Source organism: Pieris napi, chromosome 9, assembly GCF_905475465.1.
Source record: "Pieris napi chromosome 9, ilPieNapi1.2, whole genome shotgun sequence".
Lineage (NCBI taxonomy): Eukaryota > Metazoa > Arthropoda > Insecta > Lepidoptera > Pieridae > Pieris > Pieris napi.
The window spans coordinates 6,813,555-6,835,856 of NC_062242.1; the positions used below are offsets into that span (position 1 = coordinate 6,813,555).

At 31.6% G+C, this 22,302-nt stretch overlaps 2 protein-coding genes and 1 long non-coding RNA gene across 6 annotated transcripts in view; 2 read left to right on the plus strand and 1 right to left on the minus strand.

Annotated features, from left to right (window-relative positions):
* The window catches only part of LOC125052730 (protein bark beetle), a 42,882-nt gene extending 33,894 nt beyond the window's left edge, over positions 1 to 8,988 (plus strand). The window contains exons 8-17 of one of the 4 annotated variants that reach the window (XM_047653730.1): positions 498 to 527; positions 988 to 1,249; positions 2,839 to 3,040; positions 3,958 to 4,090; positions 4,895 to 5,015; positions 5,602 to 5,863; positions 6,327 to 6,377; positions 6,454 to 6,673; positions 7,355 to 7,476; positions 7,936 to 8,988. In XM_047653730.1, coding sequence (XP_047509686.1) covers positions 498 to 527; positions 988 to 1,249; positions 2,839 to 3,040; positions 3,958 to 4,090; positions 4,895 to 5,015; positions 5,602 to 5,863; positions 6,327 to 6,377; positions 6,454 to 6,673; positions 7,355 to 7,476; positions 7,936 to 8,174 — 1,642 coding nt within the window. In that variant the 3' untranslated portion in view covers positions 8,175 to 8,988. The remainder of the gene's footprint in view (positions 1 to 497; positions 528 to 987; positions 1,250 to 2,838; positions 3,041 to 3,957; positions 4,091 to 4,894; positions 5,016 to 5,601; positions 5,864 to 6,326; positions 6,378 to 6,453; positions 6,674 to 7,354; positions 7,477 to 7,935) is intronic. The other 3 variants (XM_047653732.1, XM_047653731.1, XM_047653733.1) reach the window with 3 other exon arrangements.
* A 3,430-nt stretch (positions 8,989 to 12,418) lies between these two features.
* On the minus strand, positions 12,419 to 13,535 carry LOC125052457. The gene is made up of 2 exons (XR_007117450.1): positions 13,106 to 13,535; positions 12,419 to 13,019 (listed from the first exon to the last, which is right to left on the minus strand). It is a non-coding gene; the product is annotated as an uncharacterized LOC125052457 (long non-coding RNA).
* Positions 13,536 to 13,538: 3 nt separating this feature from the next.
* On the plus strand, positions 13,539 to 22,063 carry LOC125052456 (equilibrative nucleoside transporter 3). The gene is made up of 7 exons (XM_047653312.1): positions 13,539 to 14,091; positions 14,910 to 15,064; positions 15,315 to 15,460; positions 18,053 to 18,487; positions 19,271 to 19,356; positions 20,677 to 20,873; positions 21,828 to 22,063. Exons 1-7 carry the CDS (start codon positions 13,864 to 13,866, stop codon positions 21,937 to 21,939), a joined length of 1,359 nt encoding a protein of 452 aa, XP_047509268.1. The 5' UTR covers positions 13,539 to 13,863; the 3' UTR covers positions 21,940 to 22,063.
* The last annotated feature ends 239 nt before the right edge of the window (positions 22,064 to 22,302 follow it).

The following is a 22,302-nucleotide window of genomic DNA, read 5'->3' on the forward strand; positions in this document are numbered from 1 at the left end:
CTTGCCCAAAGTGTTATTGCAAGGGTAAAAATTGTTTTATTATTATATGAAAACTAGCTGACCCGGCAAACGTCGTTTTGCATGTATATTTCTAGGAAAGATTTTTTTAGTTCAATAAAAATAACTATCTACTATAATAAAAAATAGGGGTTGATCGTAGAGGGGTAAAAATTAAGGGTTGTATGTATTTTTGTATGATGTTTCATAAAAAATAAAAACAAAAAAATTGTCGAAAAAATAAAAAATAATGTTTAGGGTGGACACCCCTAAACGTAAAAAAATTCATAGAAATCGGTCGAGCCGTTTCGGAGGAGTATAGGAACGAACGACACGAGAATTTTATATATATACATATAGGGATAACAATATGGGACATTGCTTTTTATTGAAATTGCATGAACTGTGGTAGCTAAGAATATCTTATTTATGTAAAAGGAATAGTTTTAAGTGGTCTGGTAATAAATTGCATGTTTTTGTTGCATGGCTGGCGGGACTAGCTTTTCCGATTATAACCCGAATGCGTTGAGGTGAGTGCTCCATTTCTAATAAGAATTTTCATGGTTAGAAATAGCTTCGATATTACAATACTATATACTATGTATATTCTATATAATGTTTATATACGTTACGTATTACTATAGCTTCTGATACGTTCCTGGGTTCGATTTCGGGAGAATTTTTTTTTGAGTTTGCTAAGCACAGGTTGACGACAAGGTGATTACGAACTACTAAAATAATAACCATAGTAAATGTTCTATGAAACTGACGTAGAAAGAAAAACGAGTTTATTTTCTGGTCAATAACTTTATGTATAGTATATAAAAGATATCGTTCATTATTGTGTTTAACATACTGAGCATTTTTAGGTTTAGTTTTAAGGAATGTCAAATATTTTTTTATATTTTATAAATCTTTGATAGTACACAAGAGAAAGTTGGTCCTTGATACATTTGGAAGACCTCATACATATTTTGCCATAATTTTCAGCGCTCTAGACCTTTGGCGTACTAGAATAGACGCGAAACATAACTATTGGAGTTACAATGAGAGTTTTGCCGTTGCTGGTCGAATTCGAGATCAGTCTGATAATCCCTTACTATTAGAAGTCGATTATAGACCATACTATATGAACAATTTGACAGTACTCGGAGGGGGAAAATGCCCCCCGGGGTGGGATTCTGTGGCCGGAACTTGCTATATGTATGTGGGTGCTCCTATGACGTATGAAGAGGCAAGACTGTTCTGTTTGGTGAGTGATTCATGTTTTCATATCATTTAATTCTCTAACTCCTAATTTGTATTACATAATCGTGACTATGTTTAAATGCAGTATTAACCGGCGTTTAAAAAGAGCCTCCATCTAAAACTGTTTTTATACGCGATTTATTCCAGTAAAATATTTTTAAATGTATGAATCTTGCTTGCTTGTATGCTAAACGAAAATAATGATTCAATGACGCTTCAACCCTAAATAATAAGTGTCTTGGATCATTTTTCATTATCATATAGACATTCGAAATCGAAAATTTGATAATAATTCCAAAAGTTTTCAAACTTCGGTCAAGTGAATGGTACATTGGGACGACAATAAATCTCATTTTGCAACTTTGTCCGCAGTCCGGAACATTGTTAAAATTGCAATTAAATTAATTTTTGCTGTATGGTCGTGAAAAAAATTCCAAAAGTTCTGCAAACTTGGGGAAGTTTTCGATATAATATTTCATATCACGTATAAAATTTGCAACCAACCTAAGTGTACGGAACATTTTTTGTTATGTATTTATTTTATTTTCGATATATCTGTCAAATTTGCAGAACTTTTGGAACGTTTTCCTTTAGTTTAATAAAGAAAAACATTAATTTTTAATAACAAAAAATGTTCCGTACACTTAAATTGGTTGCAAATTTGACACGTGATGTAAAATAATATATTTAACACTACTCCAACTTTGCAGAACTTTTGGAATTTTGGTCTCAAGCAAACTATCATTTATTGCATTTTTAACAATGTTCCGGACCGCAGAGCAGGTTGCAAAATTTTATAGTTTGTTTTAATACCACTCCCGACCTTACATCAAAATTTGAAAACTTTTGGAATTATAATGAATTAATTGTCTTGACTGACTGGACTATGACTGTCGTACTTGAATTCGTGTATGCGGTGATGTTAGTTGTTTCGACTATGTATTTGCGTGTTGTTCCCACTAGAATGTAAGTGCGTGCTCCTATTCACCATACCTCCTGCTGATAGAGGACAAATCTTTGTTTTTAATTTATTTTATTATTATTTATTACTTAAGATGTCATGTGAAACATGGTGTAATGGTTGCAGCTCCTTACAAACGTTGTGTAAAACAAAAACTTGGCGATTAAAAAGAGTGGCGGAGAGTTTATTGCCAGTTCTTCTCTTCCGTTTTACGCCCTTGATAACTGGCAGTAAATGTAAAATTAGAAGCATTTAATGTATATTTCTTTTTTTTTACGTTCATAAGTGTACATGAATAAATGATTTTTGTTTGTTTGTTTGTTTGTCAGCCGACTGACACATGATATACATAGATTTTTGGGTTTGAAGTATTTTTCTCAGAGCTGAAACTCAGTTAATGTAAAATTAGAAGCATTTAATATGTATTTCTTTTTGACGTTCATTAGTGTACATTGTGTTACCTAAATGAATAAATGATTTTGATTTGATTTGATTCAGTCGGATTACTAACTATGTTTGCTTTCACTGTAGGAGCAAGTGTTAATTGCGAAAATTCGAACACTATTATTATTATTATATATATTCGATCACTATTATTATATATATATAATAAATATATATTTATTTTCCAGTCCGATAACGCATCAATGCCGTACGTATCAGGCAACTATGCAACGTTATACGACTTCATTCAACGTCAGAATCAATGGTTCCAATATGGTGATCGTGTTTGGGTGAATCACATCGACTATGTGACTCAGTGTACATCGTTTGCCTTCTCCAATATCGAAATTACGGACTGTAATCAGAAGAATGCGTTTATTTGTGAAATTGGTATGTATAAAAATATTAAAATTGTGTTCTATTATTCCAAACAGTCGATGATTTTGATTTTTGCTTATGCTTTGTTCTTTTTTTTAAATCCCCCGGCCGCCCTGTATTAACGCAAAAATTTCAGAAATTACCGTATTTTTGTACGGATTTCACCAATAGTTTAGGTAAAAAATTTATTATTATCTATATATATAAAAATGAAACCCGTTTTCCGTTGTCACGACATAACATGAAAACGGCTTGACCGAGTTGTCTGATTTTTTTTTTGTTGCGTTTGTAATTGTCAGGAGAAGGTTCTTATAAAAGAAAAAAATAAAAAAATTGCGTGGAAAATTAGAAAATTTAAGAATACTTAACCACCATACAATTCGAACTTTTTGATGTAACCTTATGGCGTTTGACATAACATTGACAGAATGCGTGCTGCAAATATCGTCAAAGAGGATGTAAGAAAAATGAATATCGTTTAAAATAAATTCTTCGATCGGAGTTAATAAATAAAGCATTAGAATAATAAACACTTTGTTTCTGAAATATTTTTTTATTCATTATACCAATTTGAAATCAATATTCATAGTTAAGACAGGACAACGTCTGTCGGGTCTGCTAGTTTTATATAAAATTTTATCAGTGGCGCTACAACTTCGTTAGGTTTGGGCCTCAGATTTCTCAATCTGTTTCATGATCATTTTTAAATCAAATAGGCAAGTAGGTGATCAGCCTCCAGTGCCTCACACTTCCTCACGATGTTATCTTTCACCGTTCGAACGAATGTTAAATGCGCACATAGAGAGAAAGACTTTTTATTAAGCATTAAGTTTAAGTTTTGTCAAAAAATGCAATAAATTTCATTTCATATTACTCTAAAAAACGTACAAATATTTATTCGTTATTAATTTTTTTTTAATATTTTGTAGATCCAAAGATAAAAATAGACCCGCTGTCGTGGCAAGGTGATACTTTAGCTGTAGCCTTTATCGGAGTGCTGGTAGCTGCAGTGATTTTAGTCATACTTGCATTGATCTGTTGGTACTCAAAATCAAAGCACAGGTATATTTTTATCTTCTACTTAGAGATTATAATATACGTATATATATATAGAGAGAATTTATAGATGGGTAAATAAAGTATTTAAGAAAATAGAAGTCCTAGAATACAGTACACTAATTATGGCTAATAAGTAATAAGGGAGCGTTCAAGTATTACGTCACGCAATTTTTGGAGACTATTGACACCACCCATTCACATTTGGGATCACATTTTACATTTGTATGCCCACTTGCATTCAACAGACTTTGTAACCATAATGTGATTAAGAACTTCCATAAGAAAATTTGTTAAGTCTAATTACACCCATGTAATGTAGTCCCAGAAGATTGAAGTACATATATAATATCATATCTATTAATAAAGTCTCTTCCATGTTAAGGAAGTAGTAAAAGTAAAAAAAAAAAGGGTGCGTGTACTTATGTACGCGCGTACGAAGTTGTACTTCTTTGGCATTATTAAAAATAGTTTTTGATTGCATGCAAATAATTAATTACAATTAAATAATCAAATCTGGAAAAGGAGTCATTATAGTCAATAAAGTTCAGTTTACATTTGAAAAATTAAATAAATAAATATTTTTTATTATTCTCTTACATTAAGTGTAACATAAATTCTATTATTATTAGAATATTGTTTTTCAATTATGTCAAATGCCGTAGCATCTTCCGTGGGCAACTTAATTCTGTTAATTTTGTGTCACGGTGCGCGCGCGTCGTAAAATTTCACTCTCATTTTTCATAACGCGCCTAAAGAAGTATAACTTCAAAAACAAGGAAAAAAGTCCAATTACAATTTATCTTTTAGACATCTTCAGCGATTGGAAAGACGCAACTCTATAAGGCAGTCCCTTCATTCAGTCCGTTCTATTGGAAGTATTAACGGAGGTTTTCCCGACAACACATACAGGCGGAAAATGACACAAATGGTAAGTTTCCTTTTATTATTTAACGTAATTTTTTAAAATTTTCAATTGAATATTGTCTTTCGTTTGAATAACATTCGCGATAATATACGTTCAACATTTTTATTTATTTTTTATTTTTGTTTTACTGCCTTCGGGGTTTTTCAAAATAAATATTGAACGATGTTCTATATTTTTGTAAGTCCTTGCACAATTGATCAGCCTTAAAAAGAAAAAAGAACTTGTTTCCATTCCGTGTACGTATAAGCGTACACAATATATGTACGCATGGGGGGGATACGTAGGAATTTTGATCATAAAATAATAGTAAAAACCCTCCTGTCAATACACGATTTAGATGATTTTTGGTGTAAATAAGTATATTTATAGATAGAAAAGGAATTTTAAAAATACACGATACTGACAAAATATTATAAATATAAATATTTCATTTATATTTATTTCAATATTTGATTTGATGGAAAAATACTGTTTAGTATGTAGGATGTTTTTTTTTGTATTGAAGTCTCATTTTTCTTACATTAAAATAAATTGTAAGAGATTTCACTATTTTTTTCAAAGTTTGATTGACAGTTAATAATTTTTACAGAGTACCCGATCAACAGATACCCTAACAAAAGCCTCTGATTATAAGAAAATGCTTGCTTCGACAACATCTATGGAATCTATGGAGAAAAGTCAATTTAATTCCTCATTGGAGGACACTCAGAGTTTCGATATTTACGAAGCACATAATCCAAATAATATCATTCAATTAAAACACAGTTCGTTTAATAAGAAGCCAGCGTCGCCCGAATATAGTGTACCGCAGAATGTTAATAGACCATTTAACCTGGCTTTTAGAAATGAGGGTGAGTTTTTTTAATTCGTCGGTTGACATTAAATAAACTTTTTTATAACATGTACTCGTACCCCTATCTAAAAATCGATCCACTTTTTTTCACACACCTATCACCACATTGGTGACTCCACAAGCAAGTCTTTGCTTGCTTTATACAACTCATGCTTTTCTCATCCTTTGTACCTACTTCTAACCCCTACTTGACCCTCTGCACCCTTTATTATAGGGTGACTATGCCCTCGATAACATGTTCTTTATTTTTAATCAAATATTTGAAAGAGCTCTAATTCAAGCCGTACAACGATTTTATAAGATTAATTTTTTATTCTAAGAAGCAACTTTTTTAACGCTAAAAAAACTTTAAAATTAAACTAGTTTTATTTAATCTATACAAGATGCTTAATAAAAAACATCTGAATGAGGATTATAACTTCAAGACAAGAAAAGACTATTTACGTACTATTTCCTTAAAGGCCGGCAACACACTCGTAAGCCTATTGACGTTGAAGATATCCATGGGCGCGGTAAGCACGGTGAAAATGTTCAATAAAAATACATTTAGTTCGGAACTTCAAATTGTTGACTTAAGTATTTTTTCAGGTTACAGAGACAACTCAGGCGCAACGAGTGGTGCGCCATCTATGAACACTGTAGCGACTGAAGAGTTACCAATAATTCATCATCCGGGTGGCTTAACTGATGATGTTGTACAATCCGATACTTCCCCATACTTCACGTCAGATACTCTGCCTTTGAGAGAGAGTAATGACGACCCTATAGCAATGAAACGAGAGTTAGAGAGAGAGGGAAAGATATATGGGTAAGATTTTTTAGTATGAGCATTAGCCATAGAAGGTGATTTTTGTTGTCTCATTACTTTAATACATTTAAGGTTTAAAGAGTTTAAAAACATATCTTGCTAGTTTTGCTTTGACTTAAACAAAAATAAAGCAACAAGTTAGTAATAGCTCTTTGCGTAACCAAAGTCTTTATTTATCATAATTTTAAAATGATTGAAAATTTAAATTATTATAATTATGATCTATATAGAGTTTATAATAATTTATATATCATTGGTCTCATTCAGATCATAATATACATTATTATATTTATAATTCAAAACTAAAACTAAATCTAATACATATATAAAATTCTCGTGTCGCGGTGTTTGTGGTTAAACTCCTCCGAAACGGCTCGACCGATTCTCATGAAATTTTGTGTGCATATTGGGTATGTCTGAGAATCGTTCTATTTTTCATCCCCCTAAATGTTAAGGGTGGACTACCCCTAAATATTTATTTTTTATTTTTAGATATTTTTTTCTGTTTTTATTTTTTATGATACAGCATTAAAAAATACATACAACTCCTAACTTTCACCCCTCTACGATCAACCCCTATTTTTTTTATTATAAATGGCAAAACGACGTTTGCCCGGTCAGCTAGTTGCACATATAAGTATTCTAACAAAACATAATATGTACAAACATTTAATATAACAGATATGGAGCGCCATCATACGATCCTCAGCAGAAGCTTTCCTTCTTGATGGAATTAAGGTCTCGTATGCCCGAAGAACCAGCTCCTCACTCCACTACAACATTTAGTCAACGACGTGCTCCAGGTAATAGATCAATTGAAATTTAAAAAAATATATTAATACTCGGTAACTAAGTATCTGTTTTATTTGTATAAATAACTACATATGATATATTACGAAATCAGAATAGCAATTTGAAATCAACAGTTAAAATAAATGGTCGTTATCGAGAATCACACAGTTAATATAATATGGTCATAGGTAAACAAAGATTATAGTTACCAATAGACATATTGCAGGGACTCAAGACAAAATCACTTAAGGATAGGCGTGACCCACTACTTCCAAAATAATTTCTATTAGAATTACATTAGGTCATGCTTTGTCACGTGACCATTTCAATACTATGCGTTAGTCGGTCACGCCAGTCGTAAAGACCCTGTCTGCTTCAAGTGTTGCACTATCAAAAATAATTATAATTTCTCTACTTTACGTTATTCTTGCCACTACTTGTTCAAATTCAAATAAAAAAATTACTTACAGAGGTACCTAACTACGAGGAAGATGTTCCTAGCCCTCCACCGATTTACTCGAACTACGAACAACAAAGCTACGATTCGACCCCAACTTCGCACGATTTCGACGATTACTCATCCGAGTTACACGAACGATCACGATCCGAAGCGATTCTCGAGACTAACTTCGATTTTGACAGCCCTGAAAATTCTGCTATCACCGAAGCCAGTAGATCGCATAGTCAGCCCTTAGAGACTGCTATGTAAAAAAAAATTGCTCACTAAGCTCTGGTTGAATAAAGATAATAATATATATATTTTATTCACAGTTGTAAAAATACATATGTAGATAAATTTAAGGTCAAATAAGACTGATGTCGCCTTCTATATGCATTTATCTGATCTATTTTTTAGTATTTTTACTTAAATCTTTCATATACAAACCACTTTCATTATATTTTTGCTTGTTAATATGGATTAAGCGCACGATCTCTTAGGCCCTTAGGGTTTTATAAGTTGTGATAATATTACCTGCATTCATTTAATAATATTTGAATAAAATGATCTAGGTATAAACTTTTATACCTTAATTTATAGGTAATCGTGCTTCCTAGTGCCTTGTATTAAAGAAAATTAATATTTAAAAATTGTGTGTAATGTACTAACGGCCAGAAAGCTAGCATGCTTTTGAAACTAAATATGCCTTAAATAGTATAAGAAAAGATAATTAGTCGTACCATTCCTTATGTAATGCGACCAAAGCACAATTGCCGTAGGTCACTAATAGAAGTGGTTGACGCAGATTTGAGTTATGGGAATTCGGTACTTTGTTATACCGATGCTGGTTATAAAGTGATAAGGCGTTAATTTGGCTAATAGTACCTACTAAATCACCTTTGTAAATATAGCTTATTGCTTTACGTTTGTAATCGTGTCCGTCCTTAGGTCTTAGTTTTTATTTTATACGAAAGTAATTATCGTAATCATGTATTTACTATACTATATGTTTATTAAATATCTTACGTCTTTTTTACCTGTATATTAAGATTATATACCTAGTTCTTTGTTCTTTTTGAACATTCCAAAACAATACAATACTGTGGCTATTGTGTGTACAAAGTTTATGTTAGAAATTTTGATAAATCAAATTATGGTAAGCATAAAAAATATTTTAATAATTAAAAGATAAATATTACAGTTTTCACTTGTTTTTTATTTACAAATCTCTAGTAGTTCGGTGGCGGAGAACAACTGCCCGAGAAATACCTGCCCGGCCAGTGTAAAGAGTACCAGTGCTGTCGTCCGCATAGCAATGAATGTTGCTAGTTGCAACATATCATTGATATGCAGAAGAATCAGGGTCGGGGATAGGACACAGCCTTGTGGGACCCCAGTGTTAACGGGTTTAAGCTCGAAACATGCTTTATGTCACACGCGATCGAAGGCTTTCGCTATATCTAAACAAACCGCTAGCGCTTCCCCCTTGGACTCAGTTGCCTCTGCCCATCTATGTGTAAGGTATACAAGAAGGTCACCAGCTGAACGACCACGACGAAAGCTGTACTGTAAATGTAATTTATAATTTAAAACAAATACAATAAGGAAACAAAATATTCGTAAAGTTATTTGTAAACTTAAACCATTAGTCATAACCACTGTGTACTACAATTTATTATATTAAGGGAAATTACAGCTCATTTTTGTTGTTTTTGGGGGCTTTATCTTAAGGGATAACAAGGAATCACTGAATTAAAAATCTTCTATCTTAGGCGCAGCCTTCCGAAAAGAGAAGAGCTGACATAAAACCAGAAATGCAAAAATTTATTATATTATTTACATATTGTTTTATGTATGTATTATAAACTTATGCCTAATTAAAGCACATGTTTATCATAATTAAAAAAAATTGCGGTGCTATTATTAAGTAATATTTTATGGGTTTTAACGAATAGGAATACACCCATTTTTGCCGTAGAGCAACATTTGCTGACATTCAGAAAAAAAGAAAACAACGGTTGCATTTATGGTGAATGCGTGGTGTATTATAATAACGATACAAAAATTAGTTAGCATAGGAAATATTAAATAAAGTATTTATTTCATATTATTTGATACCACTTGATAGAGTCATAAATAGATAAGTATTTAATGTTTGATGAACTTTATTCTCATTAACAAAGTGAGATTTCATTTTCTCACAACTTAATTATTATGCCAATTGTCTCATTGGCCAGCAGTTTTAATCTTATAATTTAGTCTTCTGGGTTGAAAATGTGTGATTATAAAGCCCTTTAAAAAATATTGGTTGTTTGTAAAGTAGGTTTACGATCGAGATGTTTACGTGATAACGTCTTATTGGTGATATAAGTTTTTGTGAAGTAAGGAATTAATGAAGATAACAATTTTTTCAAATTTTAAATTACATCTATCGTTTTATTCACACTTTTGATGATAAATTTCGGGTGTAAAATGACAAGTTTACTTATTCGACTATGATATACACGGAATGACTGGCAGCGCTCGAGATGAGACGGGAGATCGGTCCGTCTCTCTCTCGTTATACCTGCGATCGCGCTCGTGAGGTTTTGGTGTGACACAAGTTTCTGAACATGTCACCCGACTAAAACGATTTTAAAGACGTTATCACGTCAAAATTTATTAAATTACAGTAATGTTACGATTTCTTGAAGGTACTTAATCTATTAAATAATTGCACACCTTCATTGTTTACATATATCAGATTGACTTAAGTAAATGCAATAGTTAAGATAATCCAATAATTATATTAACTAATGTTAGCACTCATAAATTGCTTAACTATAGTAACAGAATTAAAGTATTAAAAAGAACAACGGTGGTAATTTTCGCGCCTGTCTAGTTCAAAATGGCCGATGGACTCGGAACTCGGAACTCTGTGACTGTCAATAACTTTAATTTAACGCCACCGACTTCATTGTGTGCAATTTCGATATTTGTACGTATTGCGCATCTCTAGGAATTAGAAAATATCACGGGTGTACTTCAAATAGGTAACACTTCGGTACGATACAGTAGGTACTCGCAAGAAGTTTTCTTAGCTTTTTCGATTATCATATCATAGCATAGCATTTAAAATTCAAAATATGAATAAAATAACTGATCAGTCTAGACTCTAGAGTAAACAAATAGGTCGGGTGCAAAAACCCGCGCTACATGTCGGCGTTTGAAGGGCTGAAATTTATTCAATGTTTTAAATTTTACATTAGTAGTAGAAAAGTAATTTGAATATTTTCAAGATTATATATATTATTTTCTAAAGAAGCTAATTAATTGAACATATAAATATAAAGTTACAATTCCCATGCATATTGCACCGCACACCGCAGTTTAATTCATCTAATACTCTATGAATCCATTTGACAATAATATCCTTGACTAGACGGATTCACATTTTACTGTCACTTATACTCATGAGTAGTACTGCTATTAAGGGTCGGTTTTTTGATCCGTAGTTAACTCAACTATTGGTAAAAAATCGTTACTATTAGTTAAATATCAGCAAAATGCGTTTTTAGATCCGTGGTAAGAGCATCCAATGGTAAAATATCTAACCATTAGTCAAAAAAGTTAACTACTCAGTATCGGAGGGTTAAAAAGATGGCCGCTGGTAATTTATATAGTAACAGCTGTTTGTTCCAGAAATCAAACTATGATAAATACGTTTATTACTATCTAATGATGAATTTAAACATATTGTGATACTTTAATTAATGAGACGATGAAGAAGACGATAATATTATATGAGAATGTGTTAATGAGTGACCAAAAATATTTAGGCAATGTCTTCCGCCATTAGAAACCTGGGATGATGTAGATTTTTGTCACTGTTACCCCCTATCGAAGGGAACAGTGCTCTGGATTGTTACTGAAATTGGGAATGATCTTAAACTGCCAATGAACAAGAGTATATATAGACAGCAGCTCATACCAACCTATTTTGCTTCATTACTAACTATAGAACCGCAGCAGTATATAATTAAGTATATTACTAATTCATTATGTGTTTTATTGCCTATAATATTAACTTATAATTATTATAATTAAATAAAATACAAGAACAAGAGTATATATAGACAGCAGCTCATACAAACTTATTTTGCTTCATTACTAGCTACAGAACCGCAGCAGTATATAATTAAGTATATTACTAATTCATTATGTGTTTTATTGCCTATAATATTAACTTATAATTATTATAAGTTAATATTATAGGCAATAGAATACATAATGAATTAGAGTTAATATTATTTATATATTACTAATAATATTAACTTATAATTATTATAAGTACATACAAGTATGTACTTATACTAAAAACTACAGCTACACATTAGTTAGGGACCTATGATATTCTTTAGGGCTTTTATTACATTTGTGAGTTAGCATCTACCAACTTTATTACAAGAATTTATAAATAAAACATTTGACTTGATTAATAAACTGTTTAATTATAACTTAAATACAAACCATTTTTATTAAAAAATCATTACAAAATTTACATGAAACCCTAAAGTAGCAATTAAATATTTTCTAATTGTTTCTTCTTGCATTTCACCTCAATTTGATGCAACTCTTTTTGCTGCTACATATATTTATTGTGCCTTTCTTCCATCTGCTGCATCACTTTTTGGTGCACCTCCTCTTTATGCAGTATGGATTTTTGGTGGTTCTCTCATTGGTGCAGCAAATGTTTTTGATGCTCTTCCTTAGCATAATTGAACAAATCATCCTCTCTTATTTGTCTTTGTTTCAAAAACTCAATTTTTTTTATCCGTGTGGATCATAATCCGCTTCCTTGTTTCCAAAGGGTTAAAAGATTTTTTCCTTTTGTTGTAGGACACAGCTATACAAGAATAAATATAAAAATGTGCCTACACCTTCATTAAATGTATATTAAATTTAACACTTCGGTGTCTAGACCCATCTGAGTTGAAAACGTCACAGAGATTTCCAAGCTGCATCTTTTTGTAGATTGCTGCAGTGATCAGTTGTTTGCAGGTTACGACTGTGTAATCCTTGAGAAGCATCACCAGTTTGGCAGTTTCTTTTTTGGCGAAGTTAGCAGTATGGTCCCTTTAACAAAACATAAATGTATTACTTTCTATTACGAAACACAAGATAAACCGGAATAAATAACACGAAAATATGTTTGTACTTACTTACTTGACCGTTGGCTGTTTGCGGACATCGTTATTTATATATTTAAGTATCGTAAAAAGTGTAAACCGTATTAAAACACAGAAAAACAACTTTATTTATATCGTGTTATTTAGATTAATTTGACACTTCAAACTCTTCAAAGCGCAAATAACGAATGAAGAATGAAGATGCCAAAAATGGATTTCATTCACTCAATATGTCTAGTGTTGTCATACAAAATAAATGTTCCCCACAAAAAAGAACCACTTTTTTTGGGATGTCATTGCTCATTGCACTGGCAACAAATTGACAAATTGTTAAGATTAACTATAGTTAAAAAAGGCATTGAAAAACGCATTTACGATTTTACCAATGGTTATTCATTTAACTATAGTTAATGTAACAAATGGTAAAACCATTTTTTACTACGGATCAAAAAACTGGCCCTAAGTATACTGTGTAAGTGTGTAGTTCTTGCTGTTATCTTCTCGGATGCTGATTGTTTAGTATTTAGGCGCTATTCGATATTTATTTTGGCGTATTTACTATTTAGTCTGTGGTTATCATTTGTGTTGTGGTGATGTGTTTTGTCGATTTTCTAAATCAATAACATACATTTCTTTACATAATAAATAAATTCATTAACTTACTAATAGTGCGACCAGCTAATAGAATATCTTACTTTTATGGCTTATATTCTTTATCAATAAATTAGAAAATGTTGTAGTTATCATAAGGGGTTTTTAATTAAAAATTGTATAACAAAATAACTGCGAAAATGGATAGCGCAGAAGTAATTAACAATGAGGACGGAATAGAAACTGTTGAAAACGAGGATGACATTGATTTCTCCGAAGAAAGAGAATTAGTTAGTGATTCATGTTCAACAAAGATTTTGGACAGCGAGTCCGAGCCCTTGGACAGATATCGCCTTGTTTATTTTCTATTCTATTTATTTGGTATAACTTCCCTTGTTCCATGGAACTTCTTGATAACTGCTAATGACGTAAGTTCTTTCATGTACTTCTAAAAACAGAAAATGTTCACCTACTTTTGTTTTCTATTAACGCGATGTATTAACATAATTGTGTAACTAATCGTTTTTACTTACTAAGTCTAAGCAAGTAATTAGGTATATTTTCACTGTTGTATTATTTCTAGTAAGTATAATTTCTGAACATTTTGTAAATGTATATACAAATACAATTCTAAAAAAATTTAGATATCTACAAATTCCAATTCTAAATAGATATATTTATTTTCATTGAGTCTAAATTTGTACAGGCTTACAATTTTACCAAAATATACAAAAGCACCATATATAAATTATAACGTTACTTGGGCAAACTTAACTTATTTATTGTTGTTGTGACCTTAACATTGCACGCTTAACAATATAGAAACTAAGGCTTCTAACTGTGATATTTGATCTTGTTACTATGTATCCTCAGTTAAAAGAATAACATTAGTCAGTATATTGACATTAATTATAAAAAATGCTTTCATATTTAAATTTGAAAACTACCTATGCTAACTACAGATTGATTATTGTCAAACATGATGAATTCTTATATTAATTGACCTTAATAATACATGATATTTATTCCATCATTGTGGCAATAAAATCGTTCTAATTAAAATCTAATTTTTGTATATAGCAAACAGAAATTAACTGTGTCTTTATATTTACCAGTGATTGCCACCTCACTGGTGACCCAAAACATTTGAATTCATTATGTTGGCTTGTTCAAAGATTTTTGTGGTCTTTTGTTATTGTATTAAAGAATTTGGATGCATTTAAAAGCATTATAATTTTTGTTTCAGTATTGGATGTATAAATTCAGAGATGTAGAGCCTAACAATCTGACAATGTATGTAAGAAAAACACAGTTTCAAGCTGAATTTACATCCTATCTCAATGTTGCTACAGCAATACCAAACTTGGTATTTCTAATACTTAATTCCTTATATGGACATTTGTAAGTACTGGAACGATTCTCTTTGTTATTCAATAATTGTTTAACTTTATATTAATAGGCAAGAGCTGGCCTACCAGGCTGGTAATTAGCTTTCATTCCATAAAACCAGTTTGACTGGTAGTTAATCCATAAGGTTGAGTTTGAATGCATTAAATAAATCAAATGCCTCAAATGACGGCATAATAAAAGATAAAACTGTTGCTTTGTACTGCATATGAAAATAATTAATGTAACTTGGATTGTTTTTCAGAGTATCTGTAAGAAGTAGACTCCTAGGGTCACTAATTGTAGTGACTTTATCATTTATTGTTACCACATCGCTGGTGCTTGTGGACACAGATGAATGGCAGAATACATTTTTCATTGTCACAATGATAACAGTGGTTATTATGACTGGTAATTTTTTTTACTTCAATTAATTATTTAAATTGTTATAAATAATTCAATAAATGACGATATCTAGCACTCACGCGAAATCAGTTGAATTATACATAAAAGCCTTTTAATAGTTTCATGTATTTAAATGATCTTTAGTGGATAATGTAGATCAAAATATTTTATTTTATGCTCGAGATAAAATCATTTGTGCGTGATGAGGCTTGTATCAAGTAAAGTCATACAGGCCTCTGTCACGCTCGGCTGATATACTCCTTTGTTTTTTAGCAGACAAGTCCATCCCTTTTTGTATAAGTATTTTTATCTTATAAGCCAAAATATTTTTAATGGTAAACGTAGAATTCAATTCAAAAGAATAAAGTTAGAGTAATTACGAGAATACAAATTTGAAAACAACAACAAACCCTAAACCGCATTTGAAATATGAGAACGTAAAATTCTTAAAAGATTATTTTCAAGTATATTTTATCTTTTTGGAGATCTTATATATTTAATAATTTTAATTTACGACCATCCGTTGGGTTATGCGTGGGTTTAATTTTTTCCATAATACAGGTTCTTTACACGTAATTCTAGTGAGTTTAAAATTTAAATCACATATGTAAATATAAACAAAACTTTAAGATGCAATAATATTTTAGACCAACTTAGCAATTGGAATATTATATCTATTCCTATATATATTAACCTTTGACACAAAGATCAAACATTAGATCTCAAACTTTGTACTGATAACATGTTATCAAGCTTCATGCCATCCATAAGTAATTATATAACCTAAGTACACTCGAACTAAAAGCGATTAGAAAATTACTGACTTTCAGTAGTAATTTTCAAATACGCATTGGGCTAGCGTGGGGACTACAGACCATTCCCTCTCGCCTAAGAGAGGAGGCCTATGGCCATTAGTGAGACATATACAACGTGTAATTGAGTACGCTGAAAATCTCAAAGTTTATTAAAATTAAACTGAGTACAACGTGACGATTTTTACTGATAGGGTCTCATTAAAAGAATTTGCCACGGGCCCTAGATGGTATAGTTACGCCAATGCATCGGGGGTTTACCTCAAAGCAAGCCCAACATTACTTTCATTTTTTGTGCATTTTAAAGCTCAAAAAAACTGGCGCTACAACCCTTGATCCTTGCCTCAGATTCCTGAATCTGTTCTTCATCATTCACTGATGCTTCACTATGTTTTCCTTCGCCATACGAGCGAGTGTTATTAAATGAGCACATCTCAAGTCTATTGGTAGATTATTAGTATCATTAGTCGTGATCCGCACGACAGGATCCAGGACATTCAGGGTTGAGAATTACACGCTCAAGCTACTAGGCAAACACGCATTATTCTATAACACGAGAATTCTTTGTAATAATCCAATTAGACTTATCACTTATGTTAACTTTTGATTGATTTATATGCGTTTCCCCGGACTTTGTTTGTAGGGCTTTAAATGAGAATTCTTGATCTATATCTAGACAGGCCAACTTTATCGTTTGTTATAGGTTTGATTATCAGGTTAATAGATCGGTATATATATGAAAAAAAAAATACATCGCCTCAATGTGTACTTTTACATTAAACGCAGTAGGTACACCTATTACTGGTGATTGCAGGGAGATTATGTATGACACAAATAGAGATATAATCTTATCCTTATAATTTGACGAGCTGTTTATGTAGATGAGGTGTTTATAATTATTGTGAAACTTGTTTGTGAGTCAAACATTGCCAGTGACTCAAACTAAAGAGTAAAAATTGTTTGGAATATTGAATACTAGTATTTTTTGTAATTAAACATTATCAAGATTATTTATTGCCATACGTAAATTATAGTCTAAAAAGCGTACTCAGAGAAAATAATTATGTCTAAATCTTTACGAAATGCCGTATACTACTATAACTTCTATATTTAAAGTGAAGTATCTTAGCATATTTTTGCTGATCAATTTATATTAAATCGGCCGAACCCATTGGAAATGTTGACCTGCATACAGGTATGCAGATTTTGGGTTAATTTAATTTAAATTTATTGCAAAGGACGTTGAACTTAGAATTGTATTTGCGTTAATTATAAAACTCAATTTGATTTGTATGTTTTTAATTGTTTACTTGAGATAAACATCAAAACTACATAAAACAAAACAATGGTTATGGAAAAAAAAGCAAAAACTGCTTGCTTTATTAAGAGTATCACAAATAAATGTGAAGAATGTCACTTATCTAGAATTCTATATATTAACTAGCTGACCGGGCAAACGTCGTTTTGCATTAATCTATATCATTTATAATAAAAAAATAGGGGTTGATCGTAGAGGGGTGAAAGTTAGGGGTTGTATGTATTTTTGTATGTTGTATCATAAAAAAATAGAAATTAAAAATTTTGTCTAAAAAATAAATTTAGGGGTACCCCTAACATTTAGGGGGATGAAAAATAGATGAGGGCCGATTCTCATAGATACCGGATAAGCACAAAAAATTTCATCAAAATCGGTCAAGCCGTTTCGGAGGAGTATGACAACGAAAACTGTGACACGAGAATTTTATATATTAGACGATCCCGCATCAAATTATGTGTTTCTTTTCAGCTGCAAGTGCGATTTTCATCTCGGGCCTAATGGGGACTGCAAGCAAATTCTCCCGCGAGTACATGGCAGCTGTGATCAGTGGGCAATCATTGGGTGGTATAATAGCTGCCGTTGCGCAGATTATATCGCTTGCCTTCAAAATATCACCCTTACACAGCGCACTAATTTACTTCTGCATCGCCGACTTTATGGTCATAACCTCCCTTATTTCGTATGCATTCCTATACAAAATCGACTTCTTTTCGCATCACGTATTGAGGGGCAATGGTATGGTTGTTAATAGGAGCCGGGAGGCGTATCTAACGATTGTCTTGAAGAAAGTTTGGGTGTACGCTTTTAGTATTTTCGCGGTGTATGCGATTTCGATGTGTGTCTACCCTGCTGTTACTGTACTGGTTGAGTCACATCCGGCTACGACAGGGACCGATTGGAATAGTAAGTAACATTTTCTATTGTTTCATGATTCCACCAGCTTTACCTTAGCAATTACGACTTTGGTCAAAGCAGATTCACGATACGTAAGCTGGAAATATTTACTATTTATTGGCGGTCTATATAAGAACTACATCACCACGCTGTTATATTATAACTGGCAATGTTTATCAAAATTTACGCGTATTTATAATTTTGACATTAAATAAATACTTAATAACTGTAAAACTTCCATCATAAAAAGAGCGTAAGAATTCTTTGAAGGCCGGCAATGCACTTGCTTTAGAATGCCCATGGGCGGCGGTATCGCTTAATATACAGGTGAGTCTCAGACCCGTTTGTTCTCTGTTCTATAAAAAATAATATGCCGTCTTAACTGAGCTACGATGAAGCATTAGATAGACACAAAAGAGTGTATGATTATACTAAGAGTCTATATGTCCTAAGTAAACCGTATCTAATCTATATGTAATAAGTATTAAAAGGTCGGCACCTGCAAGCCATCTGGTTTTAATGATTATTATTAATATCAACTGCTGCCTTTTACATATTTATGCAGAATTTTTTATGGCATCGTGACACGATAAATATATTTTAATCACTTTCCTCTAAGACTTCGTATCTTTAAATATTTAAGATAGTTCCAATAGTTGATTGTTTTTAGCAAAGATTTGAGATTAGGTAAGTATTCTAGCTCTTTGTGCCATTGAAGTTACCGCCGGTCTCTAACCAGCCTGAACATTGGTCAATGGACCAACTAATATATATTGAAAATAAATATTACAGATATATTCTTCGTGCCCGTCGTGAATTACCTTATATTTAACTGCGGTGACTACGCGGGACGACTGGTCGCTGGATTTATTCTTGGGGTGAGTCATCGTTCATTTAAAATAATTATCATGTAAATAGGGTCATATTATCAGAAAAATACAAGCCAGTCGTGTTGTTCGACGGAGGAATTAATTAAGGTTTTTGTATGAATTGTATTATATTTTTCAATCGCCAATTTAATTATTTGACTTATTTATTTGCTGCGCAAGGTGAGACGTGTTTTAAGGTTTAAATAAGCACTATACTTCGGTTCTCTGTAAAACAGAAAAAGTTCGAAAAATATTATCAGTACTGATCAAGAAATATTTGCTACTGAATACCTATTTACGTTAGAGAAGTTATTTCGGTTGAGAAAAATTATTGGAGTCACATAACTATTCCTTACTCTGCTACATACGAGACTTTTTATAATGGTAATTCACTGTTTATATAGTCCGTTCTTCTTTAATCTAAAAAAGATAACTGGCAGGAAATAAAATGTTTTGTAATTTGCGTGTTTCATTTGTTTTAGCCGGCATTGAAACAGTTGAATGTTGTAATAACTCGAACTGAGCAATACCGTATAACGTCTTATTCTAATCGAAATTTATTTAATCATATTTATGTACACTCAGTAACGTCAATATTTAAAATGACGATCTATATTTACATTTATTACCAGTTCCCGAAGTACCGTAGAGGGGGAATATTTTAATCGAAATAGATTCAACTCACAATGTAGTTAAGGTTATTTCACGTTTTTTTGGCAAAACTAATTAATAAGAATTGTTATTTAATTATGTACATTGAAATTTTGAATCAAAATTTCATGTATAGTTTTACCATGACATTCGCCATTTGAAGTAATCTTACAGCTCTTGTTACGCGCAAAATATTGGTCCAGAATAGTATCTCAACTCACAATCTCGTCTTGAGCGCTGTCAATTATGTAAAACATTATACTGCAAAAATAGTTTGAGCTCTTCAAACTAGATTTAAGTTTGATTGACGTTCTAGATACGGGTCTAAGAGTATTTATACATAGGTATACGTTACTGATTAGTGATAATATTTTATTCTGAATCCTTTTATTCTTTTTAATGAAGTCTTAATTATTAGATAAGGCATATTTTACAATGACGAATTTTCTACAATGATATAAAAAACTAATGGCCCTATGACCCTTTAGGACTGGCCCACAGATTGCTGTATCTGTTTCGTGATCATTTGTTGTCTAATAAGCAAGTTGGTGTTCAGCCTTCTATGCCTGTGTTAACACAAATCCATTGGTGCACAGGCAAGATGTATGACGCACCCTGAAATTACCAGGGCAACACTGCTTACTATGTGTAGCTAAGTTCCTTCTTCGTATCTTTCAGCCCACAAACCAATGGGTCATCGCTGCAGCTAGTATATTCCGTGTTATCGGAGTACCTATGCTGATGTTCTGTAATGCTCAGCCACGGAAGCACTTGCCTGTCATCTTCCTGTGGGACTACGAGTACATCATGATCATGATTGTCTTCTCTTTTACCAATGGATATTTGACCAATATCGTCATGGTTAATGCTACGAGGTGAGGATTAAGTTTTCATTTATATATATTACTTTACAAGGAAAAAACAAAATATCACGTTTACCACGCGATAGATTATATTGAAAAATAAAATACAAAGACTTTCAATAGGTACTTATAACATTATTTATGAAGTATAAACAAAGTCATGCCGTCCGTATGCAAAGATAATAATAATGCATTATTAATTAAACATTTTATTATTAATATAGGATTAAATAATAAAAAAATAATAAGGGTTATGATATCATAATTCTCTATATTTTCGCGTGTCCAAAACAAAGTGTTTGAATATTTTGGCTTTTAAATTAAATTTCCGATAAAAAAACCATTACTTAATTGCATTCGCGATAGAACTGAAAGTGTCTTGAATGTTTATACAACAACATTCAAACATCACGCAGTGACCATATGTTTAATAATACGTATGTTGAAAATCTAGCGATTAACATCTTTTATATCTTGCAGAAAGTTAATATAAATTTTAAAAAGGTTAAAGGACCATGTAATTCTGATCAATGTTATTTTAAATTATTATGGCATTATAAAACGGTCCCAATTCCTGAAATGCTCTGTAGTTTTTTATCAAAACATTTGATATACGGATGACACTTAGGATTTATCTGTGGTTGCGACCGTTAGTCTGTATAAATAATCATCTGCCATAGACTTTGTTTTCTAATATAATCTATTGCTTGCTGATGTGAAGGAAAAGGTTATCAGAGTCAATTACTCTAATTAATCTGCATAAATATTATTTATCTTTATGATTAATTTATGTCCTTATTTGTATAGTGTTTTCGAACCGTTTTGGAGAAGATAAAACGATAAATATTTTCGACTCAATATTTACTTTTTCTGGTTAATCCTTCGATAGGTAATAAATATTTGTGTTGAAGCAATCCGTGAAATCTTAGATCTGATTCACTTTTGATACTAATATTTTATTTTCAGAGTCGTAGATATGCATGAAAGAGAAAAAGCTTCGTCAATAATTGTTACAATGTTGAGCGTTGGTCTCACCGCGGGAGCAGCTATTGGAATGTTACTAGTTCGAGTACTGTGAGGCACATTTTAAATAACTTACTAGATTAAAACACGTACATAAATTTCGTTGTATGATTAAACTTATATTTAAAAATGTGTTAATTGTCGTTCTGTTTATGCTGTGATTCAAACAGAAAGTTTTAGTATATATATATATATATATATATATATATATATATATATATATACTTAGTAGTTATTTAATCCGGTATGATTTTGTGTATTTTTATAATTAATCTCATTTTTATGGATTTGAAAAACCGTTTCTTAGTATTTTTTCGTTTGTCTTTTATACAGAAATTGCGAGATGATTAAAAATTAATTACAAACATATAGAAACACGTTATGTAAATTTTAATTTTAAGGTTTTTAATACAAATAT

Bases quoted from the DNA above. Each gene is read 5' to 3' on its own strand.
- LOC125052456 (XM_047653312.1), top strand. From the start codon at position 13,864: ATGGATAGCGCAGAAGTAATTAACAATGAGGACGGAATAGAAACTGTT. The intron at 18,488-19,270 runs GTAAGTAACATT...TAAATATTACAG, and splicing joins GACAGGGACCGATTGGAATA to ATATATTCTTCGTGCCCGTC. The intron at 20,874-21,827 runs GTGAGGATTAAG...TTTTATTTTCAG, and splicing joins GTCATGGTTAATGCTACGAG to AGTCGTAGATATGCATGAAA.